This window comes from Oncorhynchus keta, chromosome 26 (assembly GCF_023373465.1).
Source record: "Oncorhynchus keta strain PuntledgeMale-10-30-2019 chromosome 26, Oket_V2, whole genome shotgun sequence".
Lineage (NCBI taxonomy): Eukaryota > Metazoa > Chordata > Actinopteri > Salmoniformes > Salmonidae > Oncorhynchus > Oncorhynchus keta.
The window spans coordinates 33,265,911-33,289,715 of NC_068446.1; the positions used below are offsets into that span (position 1 = coordinate 33,265,911).

The 23,805-nt window shown below is 44.8% G+C and overlaps 1 protein-coding gene across 2 annotated transcripts in view; it reads right to left on the reverse strand.

Annotated features, from left to right (window-relative positions):
* LOC118390343 (protein phosphatase 1H-like) overlaps positions 1-23,805 on the reverse strand; it is a 52,010-nt gene that overhangs the window by 7,708 nt on the left and 20,497 nt on the right. For both annotated transcript variants that reach the window (XM_035780799.2, XM_035780800.2), the window contains exons 4-8: positions 13,783-13,895; positions 13,252-13,336; positions 12,195-12,313; positions 5,454-5,517; positions 3,778-3,885 (exon numbers count right to left, since the gene is read on the reverse strand). In XM_035780799.2, coding sequence (XP_035636692.1) covers positions 3,778-3,885; positions 5,454-5,517; positions 12,195-12,313; positions 13,252-13,336; positions 13,783-13,895 — 489 coding nt within the window. The remainder of the gene's footprint in view (positions 1-3,777; positions 3,886-5,453; positions 5,518-12,194; positions 12,314-13,251; positions 13,337-13,782; positions 13,896-23,805) is intronic.

Consider the following 23,805-nt stretch of genomic DNA (forward strand, 5'->3'; position numbering starts at 1 on the left):
CATCTTTACTAGATGCTGTTCTTCCACTAACCTCATTGCAACTCCCCTCCAAGTCTCCGACCACTACCTTGTATCCTTTTCCCTCTCGCTCTCATCCAACACTTCCCACACTGCCCCTACTCGGATGGTATCGCGCCGTCCCAACCTTCGCTCTCTCTCCCCCGCTACTCTCTCCTCTTCCATCCTATCTTCTCTTCCCTCTGCTCAAACTTTCTCCAACCTATCTCCTGATTCTGCCTCCTCAACCCTCCTCTCCTCCCTTACTGCATCCTTTGACTCCCTATGTCCCCTATCCTCCAGGCCGGCTCGGTCCTCCCCCCCGCTCCGTGGCTCGACGACTCATTGCGAGCTCACAGAACAGGGCTCCGGGCAGCCGAGCGGAAATGGAGGAAAACTCGCCTCCCTGCGGACCTGGCATCCTTTCACTCCCTCCTCTCTACATTTTCCTCCTCTGTCTCTGCTGCTAAAGCCACTTTCTACCATTCTAAATTCCAAGCATCTGCCTCTAACCCTAGGAAGCTCTTTGCCACCTTCTCCTCCCTCCTGAATCCTCCCCCCTCCCTCCTCCCTCTCTGCAGATGACTTCGTCAACCATTTTGAAAAGAAGGTCGATGACATCCGATCCTCGTTTGCTAAGTCAAACGACACCGCTGGTTCTGCTCACACTCCCCTACCCTATGCTCTGACCTCTTTCTCCCTCTCTCTCCAGATGAAATCTCGCGTCTTGTGACGGCCGGCCGCCCAACAACCTGCCCGCTTGACCCTATCCCCTCCTCTCTTCTCCAGACCATTTCCGGAGACCTTCTCCCTTACCTCACCTCGCTCATCAACTCATCCCTGACCGCTGGCTACGTCCCTCCCGTCTTCAAGAGAGCGAGAGTTGCACCCTTCTGAAAAAAAAAAACCTACACTCGATCCCTCCGATGTCAACAACTACAGACCAGTATCCCTTCTCTCTTTTCTCTCCAAAACTCTTGAGCGTGCCGTCCTTGGCCAGCTCTACCGCTATCTCTCTCAGAATGACCTTCTTGATCCAAATCAGTCAGGTTTCAAGACTAGTCATTCAACTGAGACTGCTCTTCTCTGTATCACGGAGGCGCTCCGCACTGCTAAAGCTAACTCTCTCTCCTCTGCTCTCATCCTTCTAGACCTATCGGCTGCCTTCGATACTGTGAACCATCAGATCCTCCTCTCCACCCTCTCCGAGTTGGGCATCTCCGGCGCGGCCCACGCTTGGATTGCGTCCTACCTGACAGGTCGCTCCTACCAGGTGGCGTGGCGAGAATCTGTCTCCTCACCACGCGCTCTCACCACTGGTGTCCCCAGGGCTCTGTTCTAGGCCCTCTCTTATTCTCGCTATACACCAAGTCACTTGGCTCTGTCATAACCTCACATGGTCTCTCCTATCATTGCTATGCAGACGACACACAATTAATCTTCTCCTTTCCCCCTTCTGATGACCAGGTGGCGAATCGCATCTCTGCATGTCTGGCAGACATATCAGTGTGGATGACGGATCACCACCTCAAGCTGAACCTCAGCAAGACGGAGCTCCTCTTCCTCCCGGGAAGGACTGCCCGTTCCATGATCTCGCCATCACGGTTGACAACTCCATTGTGTCCTCCTCCCAGAGCGCTAAGAACCTTGGCGTGATCCTGGACAACACCCTGACGTTCTCAACTAACATCAAGGCGGTGTCCCGTTCCTGTAGGTTCATGCTCTACAACATCCGCAGAGTACGACCCTGCCTCACACAGGAAGCGGCGCAGGTCCTAATCCAGGCACTTGTCATCTCCCGTCTTGATTACTGCAACTCGCTGTTGGCTGGGCTCCCTGCCTGTGCCATTAAACCCCTACAACTCATCCAGAACGCCGCAGCCCGTCTGGTGTTCAACCTTCCCAAGTTCTCTCACGTCACCCCGCTCCTCCGCTCTCTCCACTGGCTTCCAGTTGAAGCTCGCATCCGCTACAAGACCATGGTGCTCGCCACGGAGCTGTGAGGGAAACGGCACCTCAGTACCTCCAGGCTCTGATCAGGCCCTACACCCAAACAAGGGCACTGCGTTCATCCACCTCTGGCCTGCTCGCCTCCCTACCACTGAGGAAGTACAGTTCCCGCTCAGCCCAGTCAAAACTGTTCGCTGCTCTGGCCCCCAATGGTGGAACAAACTCCCTCACGACGCCAGGACAGCGGAGTCAATCACCACCTTCCGGAGACACCTGAAACCCCACCTCTTCAAGGAATACCTAGGATAGGGTAAGTAAGGGTAAGTAATCCTTCTCACCCCCCTTCTCCCCCAACAAGATTTAGATGCAAGTGGCTGTTCCACTGGTTGTCATAAGGCGTATGCACCAATTTGTAAGTCGCTCTGGATAAGAGCGTCTGCTAAATGACTTAAATGTAAAATGTAAAATGTAATTCCTTTGACCTCATGACTTGGTTTTTGCTCTGACATGCACTGTCAACTGTGGGACCTTATATAGACAGGTGTGGGCCCTACCAAATCATGTCCAATCAATTGAATTTACCACAGGTGTTGTAAAAACATCTCAAGAATGATCAATGGAACCAGGATGCACTTGGAGCTCAATTTCTGGTCTCATAGCAACGGGTCTGAATACTTACGTGAATAAGGTGTGTGTGTGTGTGTGTGTGTGTGTGTGTGTGTGTAAATGCATAGATCAGCGCTACTCCATCTTCTAGCACTACTACAGCACACGCTCTTCAAGTATCTGGTATAATGAAAAGGCATCCTGCAGTATGTCACAATCAGAGAGCACTAAGTAATGCCCCTGGCTTTGGTCTTTGTACAAAGTGCCATGGTTTTGAAGTATTGTTGTTTCAATGTGCTGGTAGAGGGTGTACTGTTATGGTGATAACCATGGACATGTTGCTATGTTGTTCCTCCATAGGAGGCGTATCACGTCACCTCATACAAACTGGCAGTGCTAGTCAGTCACTGAACAAACACTACATGAAGACGGTGTTGTAATAGTGGTTGTGAAAGAATCAGTCGAAAGGCTATAGGCAAAAAATATTGTCTTATCAACCTCTGTCTGACTGGAATAATAACCAGCAATGGGAGACACAATCTTAAGAATCTGTTTCACAATACAGTTCAAGGGAGATTTCGAAATCGAGACGTCATACTGTAAAACGGTGATGACTCTCCCACTAACCACATCTTACTTTTGACCCACAACAGGAAGTGATTAACAGGAAGAGCCTTGACCTTGGGTTCACCCAATGGGAAACCGTGGAAACCACTGACCGCTGGATTCCATAGAAATTTTATGACCTCCATCTTATATACATACTGTCTGCACATGTATTTACTGTGACGTTAAAGCAACAGCAAGGGCAGATAGACGGCAAGGAAAAAAGGTTCAAAAGAAGAGATCTTCAAAAAAAAAGCTCATCTACTATAGTAGTTGCATACTGCCTGAACCATGACTGAACTCAGTGGGTGATGAATTAAAGATCAAGAGAGTGTTGAGAGCTTCCTGACTATCAGGAGGCAGGAGGTACGTGTTCAGTGGAGGGTTGCTTGGGAGGTGAGAGCTTCTTTTAAGACTTGATGGGCCATGGTCAAAAGCGGTGAACTATAAAAAGGGATAGGGTGCCATTTGGAACACAGGCATGGCTTCCTCTCATTGTATCATGATGATCTTGAGGTCAATAAGGATTGATGCACTGGAATGTGATTACGGCACTATTAAAAACCCATCAGGTTATTGATAGACAGGAAATAGAAAATGAGGAGTACAGTACTCTACCTCGGGACAGCAGGACAGGAAGGGCTTGATGTAGATGTTGGAGTCATGCACTTTGAGCTCGTGGTCTCCCAGGCCCCTGGTGACCCCGATGGTAGCCAACACACGGGCCTGTGGAGGGATGAGACCATCAAAGAGAGGAACTATAATCACCTCCCTCTGACCCTATGATCCTCATTCCCCAACTCTGTTTTGGCAACAACAATTATTTCAAACCAATGTTTGGAATCATTTGATCCATTGAAGTCTTTTGATGTGTTGACTTCAGGGTCAATTCTACCGTTTTTTCAACTCAGCGGGATGGGGAATTGAAATAATAAACATGAATTGAAAGAACCCTCTTAAAACAATCTACTAAATTGAAATTCTATTTACCCTGGCCCAGATAAATCAATCATACTCCCCTCTGTGAGATTCCTTATTCATCAGGGCAGAACTGAAAACTGGACCAATGATGGCCTCATGACCTTAATAATGATGACCTCCAAGGATATGTCCTCTCTGAGAGCAAATCTGATCTTCATAAACACACACAATCCTTAATGATCTCTCGTCTCTCTCCCTAGTCTGAGACGCCGGCACAGTCTACGGTCTCCCTCATTGTGTGAAATTCCTTTTGATTGCTACTGTCTGTACATATCGCCTCTGTCTCTGAAAAGGGCTCTGAAATCGGCTCGGAGCTGGGGAGCAGTACTAATTGAATCTATATCAAATAGGAGCCATGTGAGGAGGAGAGAGAGAGAGAGATGAGGGAAGCGGTGAGAGTGAGGAGAGAGGAAGATGAGAAAGAGAATGGGAGACAGAGGGTGGCGAGGAAAGAAAGAGGATGTAAGAGTGAAGGTAGAGGAGAGATTGAGGAGGCAGTTGTACAGTCCGTTGGCCTGACCTTGGATCAGTGTGCAGTGCAAATGCCACAACTAGAGAGCGATAAAAAGAGAGACTAGATAATGATGGAGAGAGACGGGGAGAGGGAGTGAGAGAGAGCTCCTCGGGCGGAAGGTGAAACATCCTGGGATTAATTGTTGAGCGCATGTACAGACCCAACATGCTGTGCCAGGCTTTGAAGTGCTCTGGCGTTCCTCTCCAGCACATCCCCATGCGCTCCCTTCTATCGCCATATCTACCCATCTCTCCCTCCCTTCTATCACCATATCTACCCATCTCTTGCCCTCTCTCCCTACACTCCATTGCCCTATCTACCAATCTCTCTCTCCCCCACTGTAAAGGGGGGACAGGCCTCGGCTGGCACTTGATGTCGTGGGAACAGCCGACTGTGATCGGAGGGTTAGTGTGGTAACAGACTGCACTTGGGGGGATATCTTCTTGGTCCTCAACTAACGACACAGCCCTCTACTGCCTACATGTCAGATGATGGGCATAGTAGCAAACTGTGATAACCAGACTTTGGCTTGGCATCTCAGGAACCACATTAACAAGATATAGGCTAGCAATCTTATCGTGTGTGCAGTGTGACTGTTATAAAGATGGTCTGTAACGCCACCATAGTGAGCCTTCCTGCAGGCTGAAACTGCTCCTTCCTCCAGTGTGACACTGGGTTGACTAATGGTGCCCTGGTGGAGCTTTGATTACAGCTTAGCAACACAAGGCTGTGGGAGTAACCCTATCAGCAGGCAGGGAGCAGGGAGAGAGGCAGGCGGTTCGGCGAGAGCAGTCTTTACCTTCTTCCCTTCGCCGTAGATTAGGGGAAACTTCAGGTCGTCGTCCTCAATGGTTTTATATGCCCTGCACACCAGAGAGAAGAGACTTTAATGGGTTTTTGTTTTATGGCAGCCAGGCAGGCAGTGGTTCGTACGCAGTGTGCCCGGGAGATACACCACCTCCCTCAGGGCCTGTAGACGAGACGGGCTGAGGAGACAGAGTTAGGAAGAAAAGAGAAACATCCAGACAATACAAAGAGAGAAAACATATCTCCACATTTTTTTTTGCAAAAGTATACCCTTGTGACAAAGTGGGAAATACCAATGAATGTATGAGATGGTGTTCCTGTTTCAGATTGTGTGTGTGTGATGTGTGTGTGTGTGTGTGTAGAGAGGGGTGATTGATTGATCCCCCCCCCCCGTATAATCCTCCATATTCTCAAAGCAGTGCTTAAACAACCCCCACTCATGCATTTTTCAACAGCATGTGACTGGAAGTCGATGAAGATGCAGTACAAGAGATCAGACTGGAAAATATTATACACGTGCTAAGGAAAGGTCTTACATTTGAATCTGGGCATCTATAGTACATTCAATGTAAAAACGTCTGGCTCCTTAAGAAAGCCAATGTACTAATGCACATTCTTTTTCAATGTTAAACGTTCCACCTTCCTTTCTAAGCAGCAGTTATGACCACATCGAAAGTAACCACCCCATGGTCACAAATCACACACCATTTATACCGACTGAAAGGATTCTGGATTTTCTATTCTAAATTCACACCTGGTCCTGCATGTGATAAACACCAGCTTGATAATGAAAGCCATCCTACCATATCTTGTCAGATGCATTTCAGCTGTGCTGGTGTAGAGAGGAGGGTTAGACAGGACTGGAATGGTTTTTAGATTACTGGTTCCACTCGGAGACCATATGCTTCCACCCTGGGCCAGCAGGACTCACACACTCAGCACTTTCTGCAGCATGCAGAGCTAGATCTGAGGTCATGCTATCCATCCATCTACAGTATTTATCTATTCATCTATCCACCGTATCCATCCATCTGCAGGTATTCCCAAACTGGGGTACGTGTACCCCTTGCCGTCAGAGGTACGCCAAATAAAAATGTGATTCACATTTTAAAAAATGTTTTATTTTTAACATTTTTTTTCTTCACATTTTCAAAACAGTCCATTTATATTTTCCAACGGGGCCGGGCCATACATTTGAGTGTTTAACTCCCCCTCGCCTGAGTAGCCTCGTTTCACTGCCAAAAAATAATATTAAACCATCTAGAGTTCAGAGAAATAACAACAATGCCAAATACAGGTAACCTGGTCAAATAATTAACATCCAATCACATTAACCGTTACTCTCTCGCAGGAATTCCACCAACCGTCCGTATGTAACCTACCATAGCAGCTGCTCATGTTGGTATTTGTACTAATGGCGCAAAAGCCATGACAGGGAGACATAGTGGAGTGGTAACTCGCATGCAAGCAGTTGCTCCCGACGCCACTTGGGTACATTGCAGAATCCACCGAGAGGCCCTTGCTGCCAAGGGAATGCCTGACAGCTTGAAATACGTTTTGGACACTACAGTGAAAATGGTTAACTTTGTTAAAGCAAGGACCTTGAACTCATGTATTTTCTGCACTATGCAATGATATGGGCAGCGACCATGTAACGCTTTTACAACATACAGAAGTGTGCTGGTTATCAAGGTGCAAAGTATGGACACGCTTTTTACAAATTAAGAGACAAGCTTAAAGTTCTCTTTTACTGTCCATAATTTCACTTGTCTGACCGCTTGCATGATAACGAGTTTCTCACACGACTGGCCTATCTGGGTGATGTTTTTTCCTCACCGGACTGATCTGAATCTAGGATTAAAGGGACTCTCCGCAACTATATTCAATATGCGGTAAAACATTTAGGCTGTTTAACTAGTTGGAGCTCTTCTCTGTCTGCATTAACAAGGACAACACACAGGTCTTTCCAACATTGTATGATTTTTTGTTTGCAAATGAACAAGCTTACGGACAATGTCAAACGTGATACAGCGAAGTACCTGAGTGACTTGGATGCTCAATTATGCAGGTACTTCCCTGAAACGGATGACACAAACAACTGGATTCGTTATCCCTTTCATGCCCTGCCTCCAGTCCACTTACTGATATCTGAACAACAGAGCCTCATCGAAATTGCAACAAGCGGTTCTGTGAAAATTGAATTTAAATCAGAAGCCACTGCCAGATTTCTGGATTGGGCTGTGCTCAGAGTATCCTGCCTTGGCAAATCACGCTGTTAAGACACTGATGCCCTTTGACACTACTATGCGAGAGTGGATTCTCGGCCCTCACAAGCATGACAACTAAATACAGGCACAGACTGTGTGTGGAAAATTATTTAAGACCGAGACTCTCCAATACAACCCAACATTGCAGAGTTATGTGCATCCTTTCAAGCACACCCTTCTCATTAACCTGTGGTGAGTTTTTCACAATTTTCGATGAACAAATAAGGTTTAATATGAAAGATGGTTAAATAAAGAGTAAAATTATTGATTATTATTATATTATTATTTGTGCCCTGCTCCTGCATGTGAGCCGGGTTGTGACAAAAACTCACACTCATTCTTATGTTTAATAAATGTATTGTATAGTGTGTGTGGCAGGATTACAATGATGGCAAAAAAACTACATTTGAGAATGCGCTGACCCTGGTGCGAGAGGGGGTACAGCTGACCCTGGTGCGAGAGGGGGTACAGCTGACCCTGGTGCTAGAGGGGGTACAGCTGACCCTGGTGCCAGAGGGGGTACAGCTGACCCTGGTGCCAGAGGGGGTACAGCTGACCCTGGTGCTAGAGGGGGTACAGCTGACCCTGGTGCTAGAGGGGGTACAGCTGACCCTGGTGCTAGAGGGGGTACAGCTGACCCTGGTGCTAGAGGGGGTACAGCTGACCCTGGTGCTAGAGGGGGGACAGCTGACCCTGGTGCTAGAGGGGTGACAGCTGACCCTGGTGCTAGAGGGGGTACAGCTGACCCTGGTGCTAGAGGGGTACAGCTGACCCTGGTGCTAGTGCTGACCCTGGTGCTAGAGGGGTACAGCTGACCCTGGTGCTAGAGGGGGTACAGCTGACCCTGGTGCTAGAGGGGGTACAGCTGACCCTGGTGCTAGAGGGGGTACAGCTGACCCTGGTGCTAGAGGGGGTACAGCTGACCCTGGTGCTAGAGGGGGTACAGCTGACCCTGGTGCTAGAGGGGGTACAGCTGACCCTGGTGCTAGAGGGGGTACAGCTGACCCTGGTGCTAGAGGGGGTACAGCTGACCCTGGTGCTAGAGGGGGTACAGCTGACCCTGGTGCTAGAGGGGGTACGCAGCTGGAAGTTGAACGTTTGGTACGGGGTACGGGACTATAAAAAGTTTGGGAACCACTGATCTACAGTATCCATCCATCCACAGTATCCTCCATCCATCCACCCACAGTATCATCCATCCATCCATCCATCCATCCACAGTATCCATCCATCCATAGTATCCTCCATCCATCCACAGTATCATCCATCCATCCACAGTATCATCCATCCACCCACAGTATCATCCATCCATCCACCCACAGTATCATCCATCCATCCACAGTATCCTCCATCCATCCATCCACAGTATCCATCCATCCACAGTATCCTCCATCCATCCACAGTATCCATCCATCCAATCATCCATCCATCCATCCACAGTATCCATCCATCCACATCTACAGTATCCATCCATCCACAGTATCCTCCATCCATCCACAGTATCCATCCATCCAATCATCCATCCATCCATCCACAGTATCCATCCATCCACATCTACAGTATCCATCCATCCACATCTACAGTATCCATCTATCTTCAGTATCCATCTAGTGTTATACAAACTTGTAAGGCTGAGCACAGAAATACTGTCCTTCACTCTAGCACTTAAATATGATCTATGGTCCTTTCTGACTCATTCTGTGGGGTTCTTTTCATTCCATCATTTCACCTACAAAAACATAAAGCTTTATACTGAAAAGCCCCAGCAGCCTTTATGATTTCAAAGGACATCAAGCAGACATCTTCAGACTAGTCCCTATGGGGACTGAGTCAGACTCCCAGTGAAGTTAGTGTTTTACCAGGACGCTCCCAGTCTCAGAGCTCGGTCTCTCTCTGTCAAGCTGGAGATAAAGCATTTGTGACAGCGTGACATACACACATTAATCCCCTTATAATACCTGCTCCCACTCATACCTCTGGGACTGTCAGGGACAACACTATGGTCGCTGCAAACAGCACCAGACATTCACAGGCTCATTTTCCTGACGAAGACTCAGCTTGGGGTTGAAACATTGTCCAATGAACCTACCCTTGGGAGCATGTACCAGTGTGTGGATTTCATTGTTCATTAGACCATGGTTTTATACAGTGTGGTGGTCTATTTCAGACAACCACACTCTAGTGTGTGACAGAGGAGAAGGGAGGAGAGGTGGTGGGTGTAGTAACTGCTAGCCTGTATCCTCCACTCTGCTGGTGATGAGAGATGGGCAGGAGAGCAGTGATCTCATCTCTTACGAGTGGGCAGGGCCACTGCTCAGTATACTGGGGTGATAGAGACATTAGCGTTACGTGCTCAGTATACAAACCACGACTCAAACATACACAGACACACATATCAATAAACTGTGGGGTGACATTGAGGGGCCGTCAGCTGCAGTCAGTCATGTCTGCAGTCAGACAGATTGCGATATTAGAGAGTAAAGGCAAACCTTAAGACAACCGTTTGCCCAAGTTCGATGCAGTGTGCGTTCAGAATTAAAACGGGGCCAAAGTGGACAGGGGGTGTGGGCCAACAGTATCTCTCCAAAAATAGACGATTTACATCACACTGCCATCGTAGGCAAGAAAGAGGGGAGTGCATGTGGAGAGGGAGAAGGAAGAGAGAGAAAGACAAAAGAGAGCAGTAAATAAATGTGTGACAATGATGAACGTTCTAGGATACGCCTCTCTCCTCTCCTTTGTCTCGGAGAACAGGAGTCCAGTGAGACAGCTTGAGTCCCTTGATCTCCTGCTTCCTCTCTCTCCTCCTCCCCTCGTCGTCTCGGAGAACAGGAGTCCAGTGAGACAGCTTGAGTCCTTTGATCTCCTGCTCCATCTCTCTCTCTCTCTCTCCTCGTCTCAGAGAACAGGAGTCCAGTGAGACAGCTTGAGTCCCTTGATCTCCTGCTCCATCTCTCTCTCTCTCACTCCTCGTCTCAGAGAACAGGAGTCCAGTGAGACAGCTTGAGTCCCTTTGATCTCTCTCTCTCTCTCTCTCTCTCTCTCTCTCTCTCTCTCTCTCCTCGTCTCGGAGAACAGGAGTCCAGTGAGACAGCTTGAGTCCCTTGATCTCCTGCTCCCTCTCTCTCCCTCTCTCTCTCCCTCCTCGTCTCCCTCCACTGTTGGCTGCCGGGGTGTTCGAACATGTAGAAAATGCGTGCTGCTAAACATCCATCAACTGAACACGGCCCTGAAACACATGCCATCCTTAACAACCCCCCACATCTGCACTATCAACTCACAGCCCAGCTCAATGCCAACTGGGCATGAGAGGGAGGAGTGGTGGAGGGAGGGAGGGAGCACAGACAGACACACACAAAAATGCAGTTACATCTTTTTGTCTGTTATGGTACACTAGAGGCCAGTTGTAGTCCTGAGAAGTGACCACTTTTAAAGGAATCTGTTTAAAAATACATCACAGGCATGTCTGAGTCAGCGAGACAGATCCTCAGTTCTGGATTCAATAAGGAGCAGCACGGCTCTACCTCGGCACATCTTTAAAAAAGCACACAGACAGAACCGCATTGAGAAAAGCTCCAGCACTAATAAACCTCCCCTCAATCACCTCTTGCTCGTTCACTCCTCCCTTCAGTCTGCCTCTGTAGCAAAGATTATGTGGAGCTGTGATGGGCCCTAGTTCTGTCCAGATCACTGATGAGCTGAAATGTCCCTATCATTCATACAGACAACTCAGAATGTCTGGGTCTATCAGAGCATTCTCCGTCATTCATACAGACAACACAGAATGTCTGGGTCTATCAGAGCATTCCCCGTCATTCATACAGACAACACAGAATGTCTGGGTCTATCAGAGCATTCCCCGTCATTCATACAGACAACACAGAATGTCTGGGTCTATCAGAGCATTCCCCGTCATTCATACAGACAACACAGAATGTCTGGGTCTATCAGAGCATTCCTCGTCATTCATACAGACAACACAGAATGTCTGGGTCTATCAGAGCATTCCCCGTCATTCATACAGACAACACAGAATGTCTGGGTCTATCAGAGCATTCCCCGTCATTCATACAGACAACACAGAATGTCTGGGTCTATCAGAGCATTCCCTGTCAATCAGCTTTCCTGAGTGCCATGGATGAGAATGAGAGTTTCACATAGACAAAGTGATTGCGGACAAAGGACATTATTTCAATAGTACTGTGTAGTTGCAAACTGTAAAGTTCCAATTACAATTCATGCAAAGATGCCTAATTTGAATGATCTAATGATTATGGATCTCATGACTATGGTAAAATGGTGGGGTAGGATGATTTACTAAATGCAGCATCGGTCTAACTTATTCCAATGAGAGGACCAAGGCACATATTACTTCAGTTCTAGTAATCAAACAAACCACTGGTGGAAAGAAAGACAGACACAGAGAGACAGTTGGGTAGAGACAGACCAGACAGATAGACACCCACCAGCCAGACATAGTGAAGTCCCGGTAAAGCATCCTCTTCCCCACCTCCTTCCTCTGTACACGTCTCGGGAACTCCAGATGTGTAAACTCGCCTCCTAACAGGTGCGGCTGCATGTAGGCCTTTACAGAGAGAAGAGAGAGAGGAGAGAGAGAGAGAGGAGATTGCCTTCCTATCCACTGGGCATTTCAATCACAGTCTATTAAACCAACCAAGACACCAGGCAGGAGAGTTAAGCCTAGTTACTGTCTGTACAGGGAGTCATATGTTGTGATAACTGACAGCTGTGCTTAATAAGAACAGAGCAGACCTGGGTTCAAATACTATTTGAAATCTATCAAATACTTTGATCGTTTTCTCTGCCTGGGATGTTAGATGGCTGGGGTTTGCACTTTTGCAACTAGTCTATTGGTTCCATTTGCTCCAGTCAAGCACAGCTAAAGTTCGCTGTGATTCAGGGGGTTGTAGTCGAGTTCCTCCACTTACCGGGAACTGTGGGAGCTATTACGCAGACCTGAGCAAAGAATATTAGCATTTTGTAGTTTATTTCCAAATATCAACAATACAATATTCAAAGTACTCAAAAATGTAGTCGAATATAGAGAATCAACTGAAGGCAATTACATCCCTTGATATTCAAATAAAGGTCTCAGAAAAACAATTAACATTTAAAAGTATCCTGAATACTTCTCAGAAAAACAAATAATAATATTTGAATATATGCAAGTTATTTGAAACCCACCCAAAATGATGGTTGCTAAATATTTGATGAAGAACAAAAAAACTACAATAGTTTGTTTGGTCTAAAATACTGTATATGATCATTAGTGTCGAGGTCAATAACTGGATCTACACAACAAATGACCTGGGACATGGACTTATGTCCCTTTCAGGCATTTAGCTAGATCTAGGAAACCGTTTGTGAGGAGCATTGACTCAAACAATAGAGTGATGAGTGAGACATAAGGTAGTACACTTACACTTGACATCAAGTTCTTATACATATGTAGTGACTTTGTGGTCATGTGTTGTGATACAGTAGTTCAATTCTTCCTCTTACCAGGAACTGCAGGCGCTGCCTCTCTGACTCTGGTGTAAACTCTGTAGACATGGGGATTACCTCTCCACCTTGGATAATGATCGCTCTGAAGGGCAAAGCAACAAAACAACATGTGTTTATTTCTGTTGTGTGTGTGTGTGTGTAAATACAGTACAATGGCTCTCCCACACCACATGTCTCTGCAAGAATGACCTTAATACCAGTAGACAGCATGTTTTCTCTGTTAGCCAAATTGCAAATTAAAGGCTTTTTAAAATAACCACACATTTGTGACTCATTATATTAATCAAGTGTGCAACACTATGTGCAATGTGGTTTAGATGAGAATCTCCTGTATAGTTTAAATTGGTATCCTTATTTTGTTTGTCTATATACTATTACAGTATGCTAATAGCTGAACTCAAACCTGAAGCCGGAATGTGGCTTTGGCCACACCACATCCAAGGCTCGTGTGAACACAAAAGTTGAGAGAGATGGATCTCACCAGACATATTTTACTCATCGAAATCCACCCGTGTGCATGTGTCTCACCTGCTGTCCCCGGCATTTCCAACATAGAGCTTTCCCAATAAAAAGAGTGCACACAGAGCAGTACAGCCTCCTGAGATGTTAAACACAGCCTTGTCTCTCTCAATCTGGGCATCCTGAAAACACAACCCAACAAACACATAAGTACACACACAGCAAACAAGCTTGGTCTCTAAACATATATTTTCCAATTACAAAGTAGCACGAAAGAAGGACCTGATGTGGATTAAAGTCCTTGCTACAGTAACATACCATATATAACATTTGCATTTATAATGGATCCCGATTAGCTGATGCAAAGGCAGTAGCAACTCTTCCTGGGGTCCAAACACATTAAGGACGACTCACAGTAAGAGCATTATGTCCACGAGCAAAAACAATAAATGAAAACCTAAAGATGAGGGGAGGTTTGAGGGAGTACTCGTTATTACACAGCTTAATTAGGTTGATTAATTTATCACTAATTAAAACAGAGAAAATTATTTTAAAAATCCATGATGTTAATTCATTAATAAGGTGAATAATTAATCTGTCACTGAATTCAAAAAGCTAACATAAAAAAATGTAACCAATCAACCAACCAACCTATAGCTCCACCAAAATGATGTACTATTTCACAAGTTAACCCTTTCTATTCTATACAAGTGAGAGAGTCGTGGAGAAGTTAAAATGGTTTGAAGCACAAACCAGAGTATGTAGCCTTGTCTGAGGAAAAACTGCTCATAGGGCAGCAGCCAATCTCATGTTTCTGTAGCGTGAAGCAGCTTGATGTATATTGTACACCCCCCTAGATAGGGAGCTCGTCTATCGCAGGGTCAACAATCCTACTGTGACACTGGCTGTATGAATACGGGTCCAGACCAGGAATTGATGAGTGAAAATGTGTATCCTGGGTTACAGCAATGTCATGAGTCTCTAGAGATATGTTAAGAGTGAAGAAATAACGCACGCTAATACATGTACTCTGTCCCTAGCTTGTAGTCCGCTGTGGAAAACACACACGGTTACTTTTACAAGACTGTGTGCGTGTGGTTTGTGTCAAATAAAATTGTATAGGGCCGAATACAACAGGTGTAGACTTTACAGTGAAATGCTTTACTTACGAACCCATTCCCAACAATGCTGAGTTAAAAAGTAAGACAAATATTTGCTAAATAAAAAATAATATATATATATATATTTTTACTGAGTTACAGTTCATGAGGAAATCAGCCATTTGAAATAAATGAATTAGGCCCTAATCTATGGATTTCACATGACTGGGAATACAGATATGCATCTGTTGGTCACAAACACCGTAAAGTAAATGGGATCACAATGGACTTGTCACTACCTTCTGTGCATTCAAATTTCCAATTGATGAAATGCAACTGTGTTCGTTGTCTGTAGCTTATGCCTACCCATACAATAACCCCAGCACCACAGGGCATTCTGTTCATAACGTTGACATCAGCAAGCTGCTCACCCACATGACGCCATAAACGTTTCCTCACAACTTGAGACATATGTGGCATTGTGTTGTGACAAAACGGCACATTTTAGAGTGGCCTTTTGCCCCCAGCACAAGGTGCACCTGTGTAATAAACATGCTGTTCAGCTTCTTGATATGCCACACCTGTTAAGTGGATGGATTATCTGGGCAAAGGAGAAATGCTCACTAACAGGTAGGGGTAAAAGTGTCTAGGCAATCAGGATATATAATAAACAGAGTAGCAACAGCATATGTGAAGAATGTGAAAGTGTGTCTGTCTGTGTGTGTGTGTGAGAGTGTGTTTTGTGTGTTGGACTGTCAGTGTAGTATGTATGAGTAGAGTCTAGTGAGTGTGCATAGAGTCAATGCAAGAGTCAGTGCAAAACAAAATAATGAAATAAATAATATAAACAGGGTCAATGTCAATAGTCTGGTAGCCATTTGATTAACTAATCAGCAGTTTTATGGCTTGGGGATAGAAGCTGTTCAGGTGCCTTTCGGTCCCAGACTTGACGCTCCGGTACCGCTTGATGAACGGCAGAAGAGAGAACAGTCCATGACTTGGGTGGTTGGAGTCTTTGAAACATTTTTTGAGCCTTCCTCTGACAACGCCTGGTATAGAGGTCCTGGATGGCAGGGAATTCGGGCCCAGTGATGTACGTCGGATGTGGCAGGGCTTGCAAACTATCACAGAGGATTATAACGGGAAGCACAGCCGAGAGCTGCCCAGTGACATGAGCCTACCAGACGAGCTAAATGGCTTCTATGCTCGCTTCAAGGCAAGCAACACTGAACCATGTATGAGAGCGCCAACTGTTCCGGACGACTGTATGATCACACTCTCCATAGACGATGAGAGTAAGACCTTTAAAACAGGTTAACATTTACAAGGCCGCACAGCCAGACGGATTACCAGGAAGTGTACTCAGAGCATGCGCTGACCAGCTGGCAAGTGTCTTCACTGACATGTGTGTGCATGTGTGTGTGTGTGTGTGTGTGTGTGTGTGTAAAAAAACTCTCCTGTAACAAGGCCCTAGTGACACGCCAGCAACCGTTTCCCACCACTGCTGTCGGCTTGGAGGAGAAACACATTTCTCAGGAGATGTGTGTGTGTTTGTCTGTGTGCTCGTGTGTGTGCTCGTGTGTGTGTGTGTGTGTGTGTGTTACGAAGGGGGAACGACGTGAACAAACGTGTCCTTCACCCAGGGTGAGTTTTGAATCTGTAGCGGTGCATACATGTTCATCCTGTCAAACGCCTGTGGCTGCAGGGAGGGAAGCCTTCAATAATAAATATTTTCCTCATAAACAACTAGCTACACCTTTCTTCCCTTATGGCATCTGGTAGGCACAATAAAAAAAAAATCACAATTAAGCATACAAACAGTCAACAAGTTAGGATTAAGGTTTTTACCCCATTACAGGCATAATTGACTATAGCTTTAGTGGGTTAAATGCATGTATTTCCAGAGCAGCAGAGAGGAAGACTGGGGCTTCCCAAAGATCTGATCTTCCCCTGTTATTTCTGTCCTTCTGTAAACAGATTGCCGATAAGGCCGTCGTGAGCCATGTTTCTTTTTGATGTTTACTTGTCTCTGTGTGTTTATCAGGCTCTGGCAGCCTCCTCCAGACACGGCCCGTTTCCATAGGAATGTGGTGATTCATGTCAGCCTGAGAACTAGACTCCGAGCCGGTGGTTGGTGGTTACCCCAGATAAGAGAGGGGTAAACTAGTCAGACAGAGTTACTGGCTAATTTGCACCACCACCCCAATAATGATGACAGATTTACATTAATTTGAGAATTAGGTTAATTAAAATAAGAAGCGAGAAGAGATGGGGGAGCAGAGGGACAGAAAAGTGTTGCCTTGTCCCTGTGAAGAGAGAGTGACAGAGATAAAGAATGAGAGCGATAGAGAGGGAGAAAAGAAAAGAGAGCAGCTTTATCACGTTATGAAATCAAGTATCTGAATAGTGTGGAATATCACGGTACGGGTTTAACATCTAAAATTCTCCATAATAGACTGCTGTGGAATCAAAGCCAAAAATGTGTGTGACATCCACTCACCTGTATCGGCATGACCGTGTACTGTTATTTGATGAAATTCTGGATTTATATATAGATGTTTAATCTTAAATTCTTGTACATCACACTTTCATTCTAACACAATCGTTAAGCATAAACACAGTCTGAAATGTGTACAGGTGCATGAGGTATGGTGTATTATTATTAGTCTCGATAGATTGGGTTGACAGTGACAATAGGCTGGGGGGAAGAAAAAAAAAATCGCACTAACTCTCAATAAATGGCTGCACACTGCCATCTAGTGGTGATGTAGAGGAAACAGCTACCACGGCAGTACCCAGGTTTGTCTGAAGTTATGCATGTTAATGTCAGCAGTTATATGGAACAGGTGAGATCAGAATGCATTTTCGCACTCATATCAGCATTTCAGGCTTAGATATTATCAATTAGCTAGACACCAGGAGGTGAACTCTCTCTCAGATATGTAGGAAACAACAGCTGAAGTCAGCAGGGACAAAAGCAAGAATCCTCAATAAAAACGTTAAGACAACGAGGCTAAAAACCCACAACCTTCGTGACCCCTCATTGGCCAATCCTGTCATGACCACCCTTTTGATTGGCTCAGTGTGTATGAACACTAGGCTGCTGACTGAGCTGAATTTAAGTCCACATCCACTTACAGCCCCACAACCAGATGTTGAGCAGCACAGACATTTTTGGAGGGCCTGCGGGTTGGAAGGGAAAAGTCCACCAAATGCGCTACTGTGAATTGACTGGCACCATATGCTGCTGATTTGAAGGGAACAGTCACAGATAATGGATTAAAGCGATGGGGAGATAGAGAGGGGTTAACATGCCTTATCACTGGCAGCCAGCTGTTAAGACACCCACTCGTCTTAATGCTAAGGAGCTGCCGGAAGAACACACAGACACAGCTGAAGATGGAGCAAATAAAAATCAAACCTGGAGTTAAGAAACATTGTAAACTGGGTGGTTCGAGCCCTGAATGCTGATTTGCCCTGGTATATTAGACCGTATACCACGGGTATGACAAAACATGTATTTTTACTGCTCTAATTACATTGGTAACAAGTTAGAAATAGCAATAAGGCACCTCAGGGGGGTTGTGGTACAGTTGAAGTCAGAAGTTTACATACACTTAGGTTGGAGTCACTAAAACTCGTGTTTCAACCACTCAACAAATTTATTGTTGACAAATTATAGTTTTGGCAAGTCGGTTAGGACTTTGTGCATGACAAGTAATTTTTCCAACAATTGTTTACAGACAGATTATTTCACGTATAATTCACAGTACCACAATTACAGTGGGTCAGAAGATTACATACTGTGCCTTTAAACAGCTTAGAAAATTCCAGAAAATTATGTCCTGGCTTTAGAAGCTTCTGATAGGCTAATTGACATAATTTGACATAATTTGAGTCAATTGAAGGTGTACCTGTCGATTAATTTCAAGGCCTACCTTCAAACTCAGCGCCTCTTTGCTTGACATCATGGCAAAAGAAATCAGCCAAGACCTCAGAAAGAAAATGGGAGACCTCCACAAGTCTGGTTCATCCTTGGGAGCAATTTACAAACGCCTGAAGGTACCACGTTCATCTGTACAAACAATAGTACGCAAGTATAAACACCATGGGACCACACAGCCATCATACCGTTCAGGAAGGAGACTCATTCTGTCTCCTAGAGATGAACATACTTTTGTGTGAAAAGTGGAAATCAATCCCAGAACAACAGCAGAGGACCATGTGAAGATGCTGGAGGAAACAGGTAGAAAACTATCTATATCCACAGTAAAATGAGTCCTATATCGACAACCTGAAAGGCCGCTCAGCAAGGAAGAACCCACTGCACCAAAACCGCCATAAAAAAGCCAGACTACGGTTTGCAAATGCACATGGGGACAATGATCGTACTTTTTGGAGAAATGTCCTCTGGTCTGATGAAACAAAAATAGAAATGTTTGGCCATAATGACCATTGTTATGTTTGGAGGAAAAAGGGGGATGCTTGTAAGTTGAAGAACACCATCCCACCCGTGAAGCACAGGGGTGGCAGCATCATGTTGTTAGGGTGCTGTGCTGCAGGAGGGACTGGTGCACTTCACAAAATAGATGGCATCATGAGTCAGGAAAATTGTGTGGATATATTGAAACAACATCTCAAGACATCAGTCAGGAAGTTAAAACTTGGTTGCAAATGGGTCTTCCAAATGGACAATGACCCCAAGCATACTTCCAAAGTTGTGGCAAAATGGTTTAAGGACAACAAAGTCAAGGTATTGGAGTGGCCATCACAAAGCCCTGGCCTCAATCCTATAGACAATTTGTGGGCAGAACTGAAAAAGCGTGTGTGAGCAAGGAGGCCTACAGACCTGACTCAGTTACACCAGCTCTGTCAGGAGGAATGGGCCAAAATTCACCCAACTTATTGTGGGAAGCTTGTGGAAGGCTACCCGAAATGTTTGACCCAAGTTAAAAAATGTAAAGGCAATGCTACCAAATACTAATTGAGTGTATGTAAACGTCTGACCCACTGGGAATGTGATGAAAGAAATAAAAGCTGAAATAATTCTCAATTATTCTGACATTTCACATTCTTAAAATAAAGTGGTGATCCTAAATGACCTAAGACAGGGAATTTTTACTAGGATTAAATGTCAGGATTTCTGAAAAACTGAGTTTAAATGTATTTGGCTAAGGTGTATGTAAAATTCTGACTTCAACTGTATATAGCCAATATACCACGGCTAAGGACTGTATCTAGGAACTCTGTGTTGTGTCGTACTTAAGAACAGCCCTAATGCATGATATATTGGCCATATAAATAATATTTTATTTGTCACATACATGCGTTTAGCCGACGTTATTGCGGGTGTAGCGAAATGCTTGTGTTTCTAGCTCCCACAGTGTAGTAATATCTAAGTGATTTCTAACAATTTCACAAATACCTAATACATAATATAATAATAATATATGCCATTTAGAGACGCTTTCCAAAGCGACTTACAGTCATGTGTGCATACATTCTACGTAAATCGAACCCACTACCCTGGCGTTACAAGCGCCATGCTCTACCAACTGAGCTACAGAAGTAAAGGATCTAAAGTAAAGGAATGGAATGACAAACATATAAATATTGGGCGAGTAATGTCAGAGCGGCATAGACTAAGACAGTAGAATAGTATAGGATACAGTATATACATGTGAGATGAGTAATGTCAGAGCGGCATAGACTAAGACAGTAGAATAGTATAGGATACAGTATATACATGTGAGATGAGTAATGTCAGAGCGGCATAGACTAAGACAGTAGAATAGTATAGGATACAGTATATACATGTGAGATGAGTAATGTCAGAGCGGCATAGACTAAGACAGTAGAATAGTATAGGATACAGTATATACATGTGAGATGAGTAATGTCAGAGCGGCATAGACTAAGACAGTAGAATAGTATACAGTATATACATGTGAGATGAGTAATGCAAAATATGTAAACATCATTAAAGTGACTAGTGATATATTATTAAAGTGGCCAGTGATTGGATGTACCACACCCCCTCGTGCCTTATTGCTTAATTAACCTACTTCAGACATATAGGCAGAGTATGTCTGTATGTGCATTAACCAGACAGTTATTATTAGAAAGAAAGGAGGAAGCTGCATTCATACAATGCTTACTAGTCCTATTCCCAGTGGGTTGCGATGTTGATCTCCGTATGCCAACTGCTTTTTTTAAATCGGCAGAAAAAAATACTGTAATTGCCGAGAGGCCGCTGATCAATGTCCATCAATTGAGCAGATAATGAACAGATAATGGATAGTTAAAGTGTGCTGCGATGTCTCTTAAAGTGAATGTGCTGTATTTAATTGATGCTGCGGTGTCCCTTATGCTATAATTAATGTCTAATTAACCTCTTGAACCTATGGGGGCGCTACTTCATTATTGGATAAAAAAACGTGCCCGTTTTAAGCACAATATTGTGTCACAAAAAGATGCTCGACTATGCATATAATTGACAGCTTTGGAAAGAAAACACTGACGTTTCCAAAACTGCAAAGATATGATCTGTGAGTGCCACAGAACTGATGCTACAGGCGAAACCAAGATGAAACTTCAAACAGGAAATGAGCAGAATTTTTGAGGCTCTGTTTTCCATTGTCTCCTTATATGGCTGTGAATGCGCCAGGAATGAGCCTGTCCTTTCTGTCGTTTCCCCAAGGTGTCTGCAGCATTGTGACGTATTTGTAGGCATATCATTGGAAGATTGGCCATAAGAGACTACATTTACCAGGTGTCCGCCCGGTGTCCTTTGTCTAAATTGGTGCGTAATGTTCAGCTGCAGGCATTTTCCCATGGAATTCAGAGGAGAAAGCACACTTCCACGAACGATATATCATCGAAGAGATATGTGAAAAACACCTTGAGGATTGATTCTAAACAACGTTTGCCATGTTTCAGTCGATATTATGGAGTTAATTTGGAAAAAAGTTTGGGGTTTTGATGACTGAATTTGTTTTTTTTTGGTAGCCAAACGTGATGTACCAAACGGAGCGATTTCTCCTATACAAAGAATCATTTGCTATCTAACTGAGAGTCTCCTCATTGAAAACATCCGAAGTTCTTCAAAGGTAAATTATTTTATTTGAATGCTTTTCTGGTTTTTGTGAAAATGTTGCCTGCTGAATGCTAATGCTAAATGCTACGCTAGCTATCAATACTGTTACACAAATGCTTGTTTTGCTATGGTTGAGAAGCATATTTTGAAAATCTGAGATGACAGTGTCGTTAACAAAGGCTAAGCTTGAAAGCTAGCAGATTCATTTCATTTGCGATTTTCATGAATAGTTAACGTTGTAATGCTAATGAGCTTGCGAATAGATTTACACTCCTGGATACAGGTTTTTTTCGTAGCTAAACGTGATGAACAAAAAGGAGCGATTTCTCCTAAACAAATAATCTTTCAGGAAAAACTGAACATTTGCTATCTAACTGAGAGTCTCCTCATTGAAATCATCCGAAGTTCTTCAAAGGTAAATTATTTTATTTGAATGCTTTTCTGTTATTTGTGAAAATGTTGCCTGCTGAATGCTAACGCTAAATTCTACGCTTAGCTATTAATACTGTTACACAAATGCTTGTTTTGCTATGGTTGAGAAGCATATTTTGAAAATCTGAGATGACAGCTACAAGCTACTTAGTCATTGTTATTTTTTTAACCTGGATAACACTCGCCAGTCCAGCCCCCCTGCCCCATCCACCGCTGCCCCCTGGACTCTGATCACTTGGCTACATAGCTGATGCAAGCTGGACTGTCCATTAATCACGGTACTCCATTCTGCTTGTTTGTTTTATCTGTCGGCCACGTTGCCTCGTCAATGCCATTTTACCTGCTGTTGTTATGCTAGCTGATTAGCTGTTGTCTCACCCACTGTTTTAGCTAGCTTTCCCAATTCAACACCTGTGATTACTGTATGCCTCGCTGTATGTCTCTCTCAAATGTCAATATGCCTTGTATACTGTTGCTCAGGTTAGTTATCATTGTTTTAGTTCACTATGGAGCCCCTAGTCCTACTCCTCATACCCTTGATACCTCCTTTGTCCCACCTCCCACATATGCGGTGACCTCACCCATTACAACCAGCATGTCCAGAGATAAAACCTCTCTCATCATCACCCAGTGCCTGGGCTTACCTCCGCCATACCCGCACCCCACCATACCCCTGTCTGCGCATTATGCCCTGAATATATTCCACCATGCCCAGAAACCTGCTCCTCTTATTCTCTGTCCCCAACGCTCTAGGTGACCAGTTTTGATAGCCCTTAGCCGCACCCTCATACTACTCCTTCTCTGTTCCGCGGGTGATGTGGAGGTAAACCCAGGCCCTGCATGTCCCCAGGCACTCTCATTTGTTGACTTCTGTGATCGAAAAAGCCTTGGTTTCATGCATGTCAACATCAGAAGCCTCCTCCCTAAGTTTGTTTTACTCACTGCTTTTGCACACTCTGCTAACCCTGATGTCCTTGCCGTGTCTGAATCCTGGCTCAGGAAGGCCACCAAAATTCAGAGATTTCCATACCCAACTATAACATCTTCCGTCAAGATAGAACTGCTAAAGGGGGAGGAGTTGCAGTCTACTGCAGAGATAGCCTGCAAAGTAATGTCATACTTTCCAGGTCCATACCCAAACAGTTCAAACTACTAATTCTGAAAATTACTCTCTCCAGAAATAAGTCTCTCACTGTTGCCGCCTGCTACCGACCCCCCTCAGCTCCCAGCTGTGCCCTGGACACCATTTGTGAATTGATTGCCCCCCCATCTAGCTTCAGAGTTTGTTATGTTAGGTGACCTAAACTGGGATATGCTTAACACCCCGGCAGTCCTACAATCTAAGCTAGATGCCCTCAATCTCACACAAATCATCAAGGAACCCACCAGGTACAACCCTAACTCTGTAAGCAAGGGCACCCTCATAGACGTCATCCTGACCAACTGGCCCTCCAAATACACCTC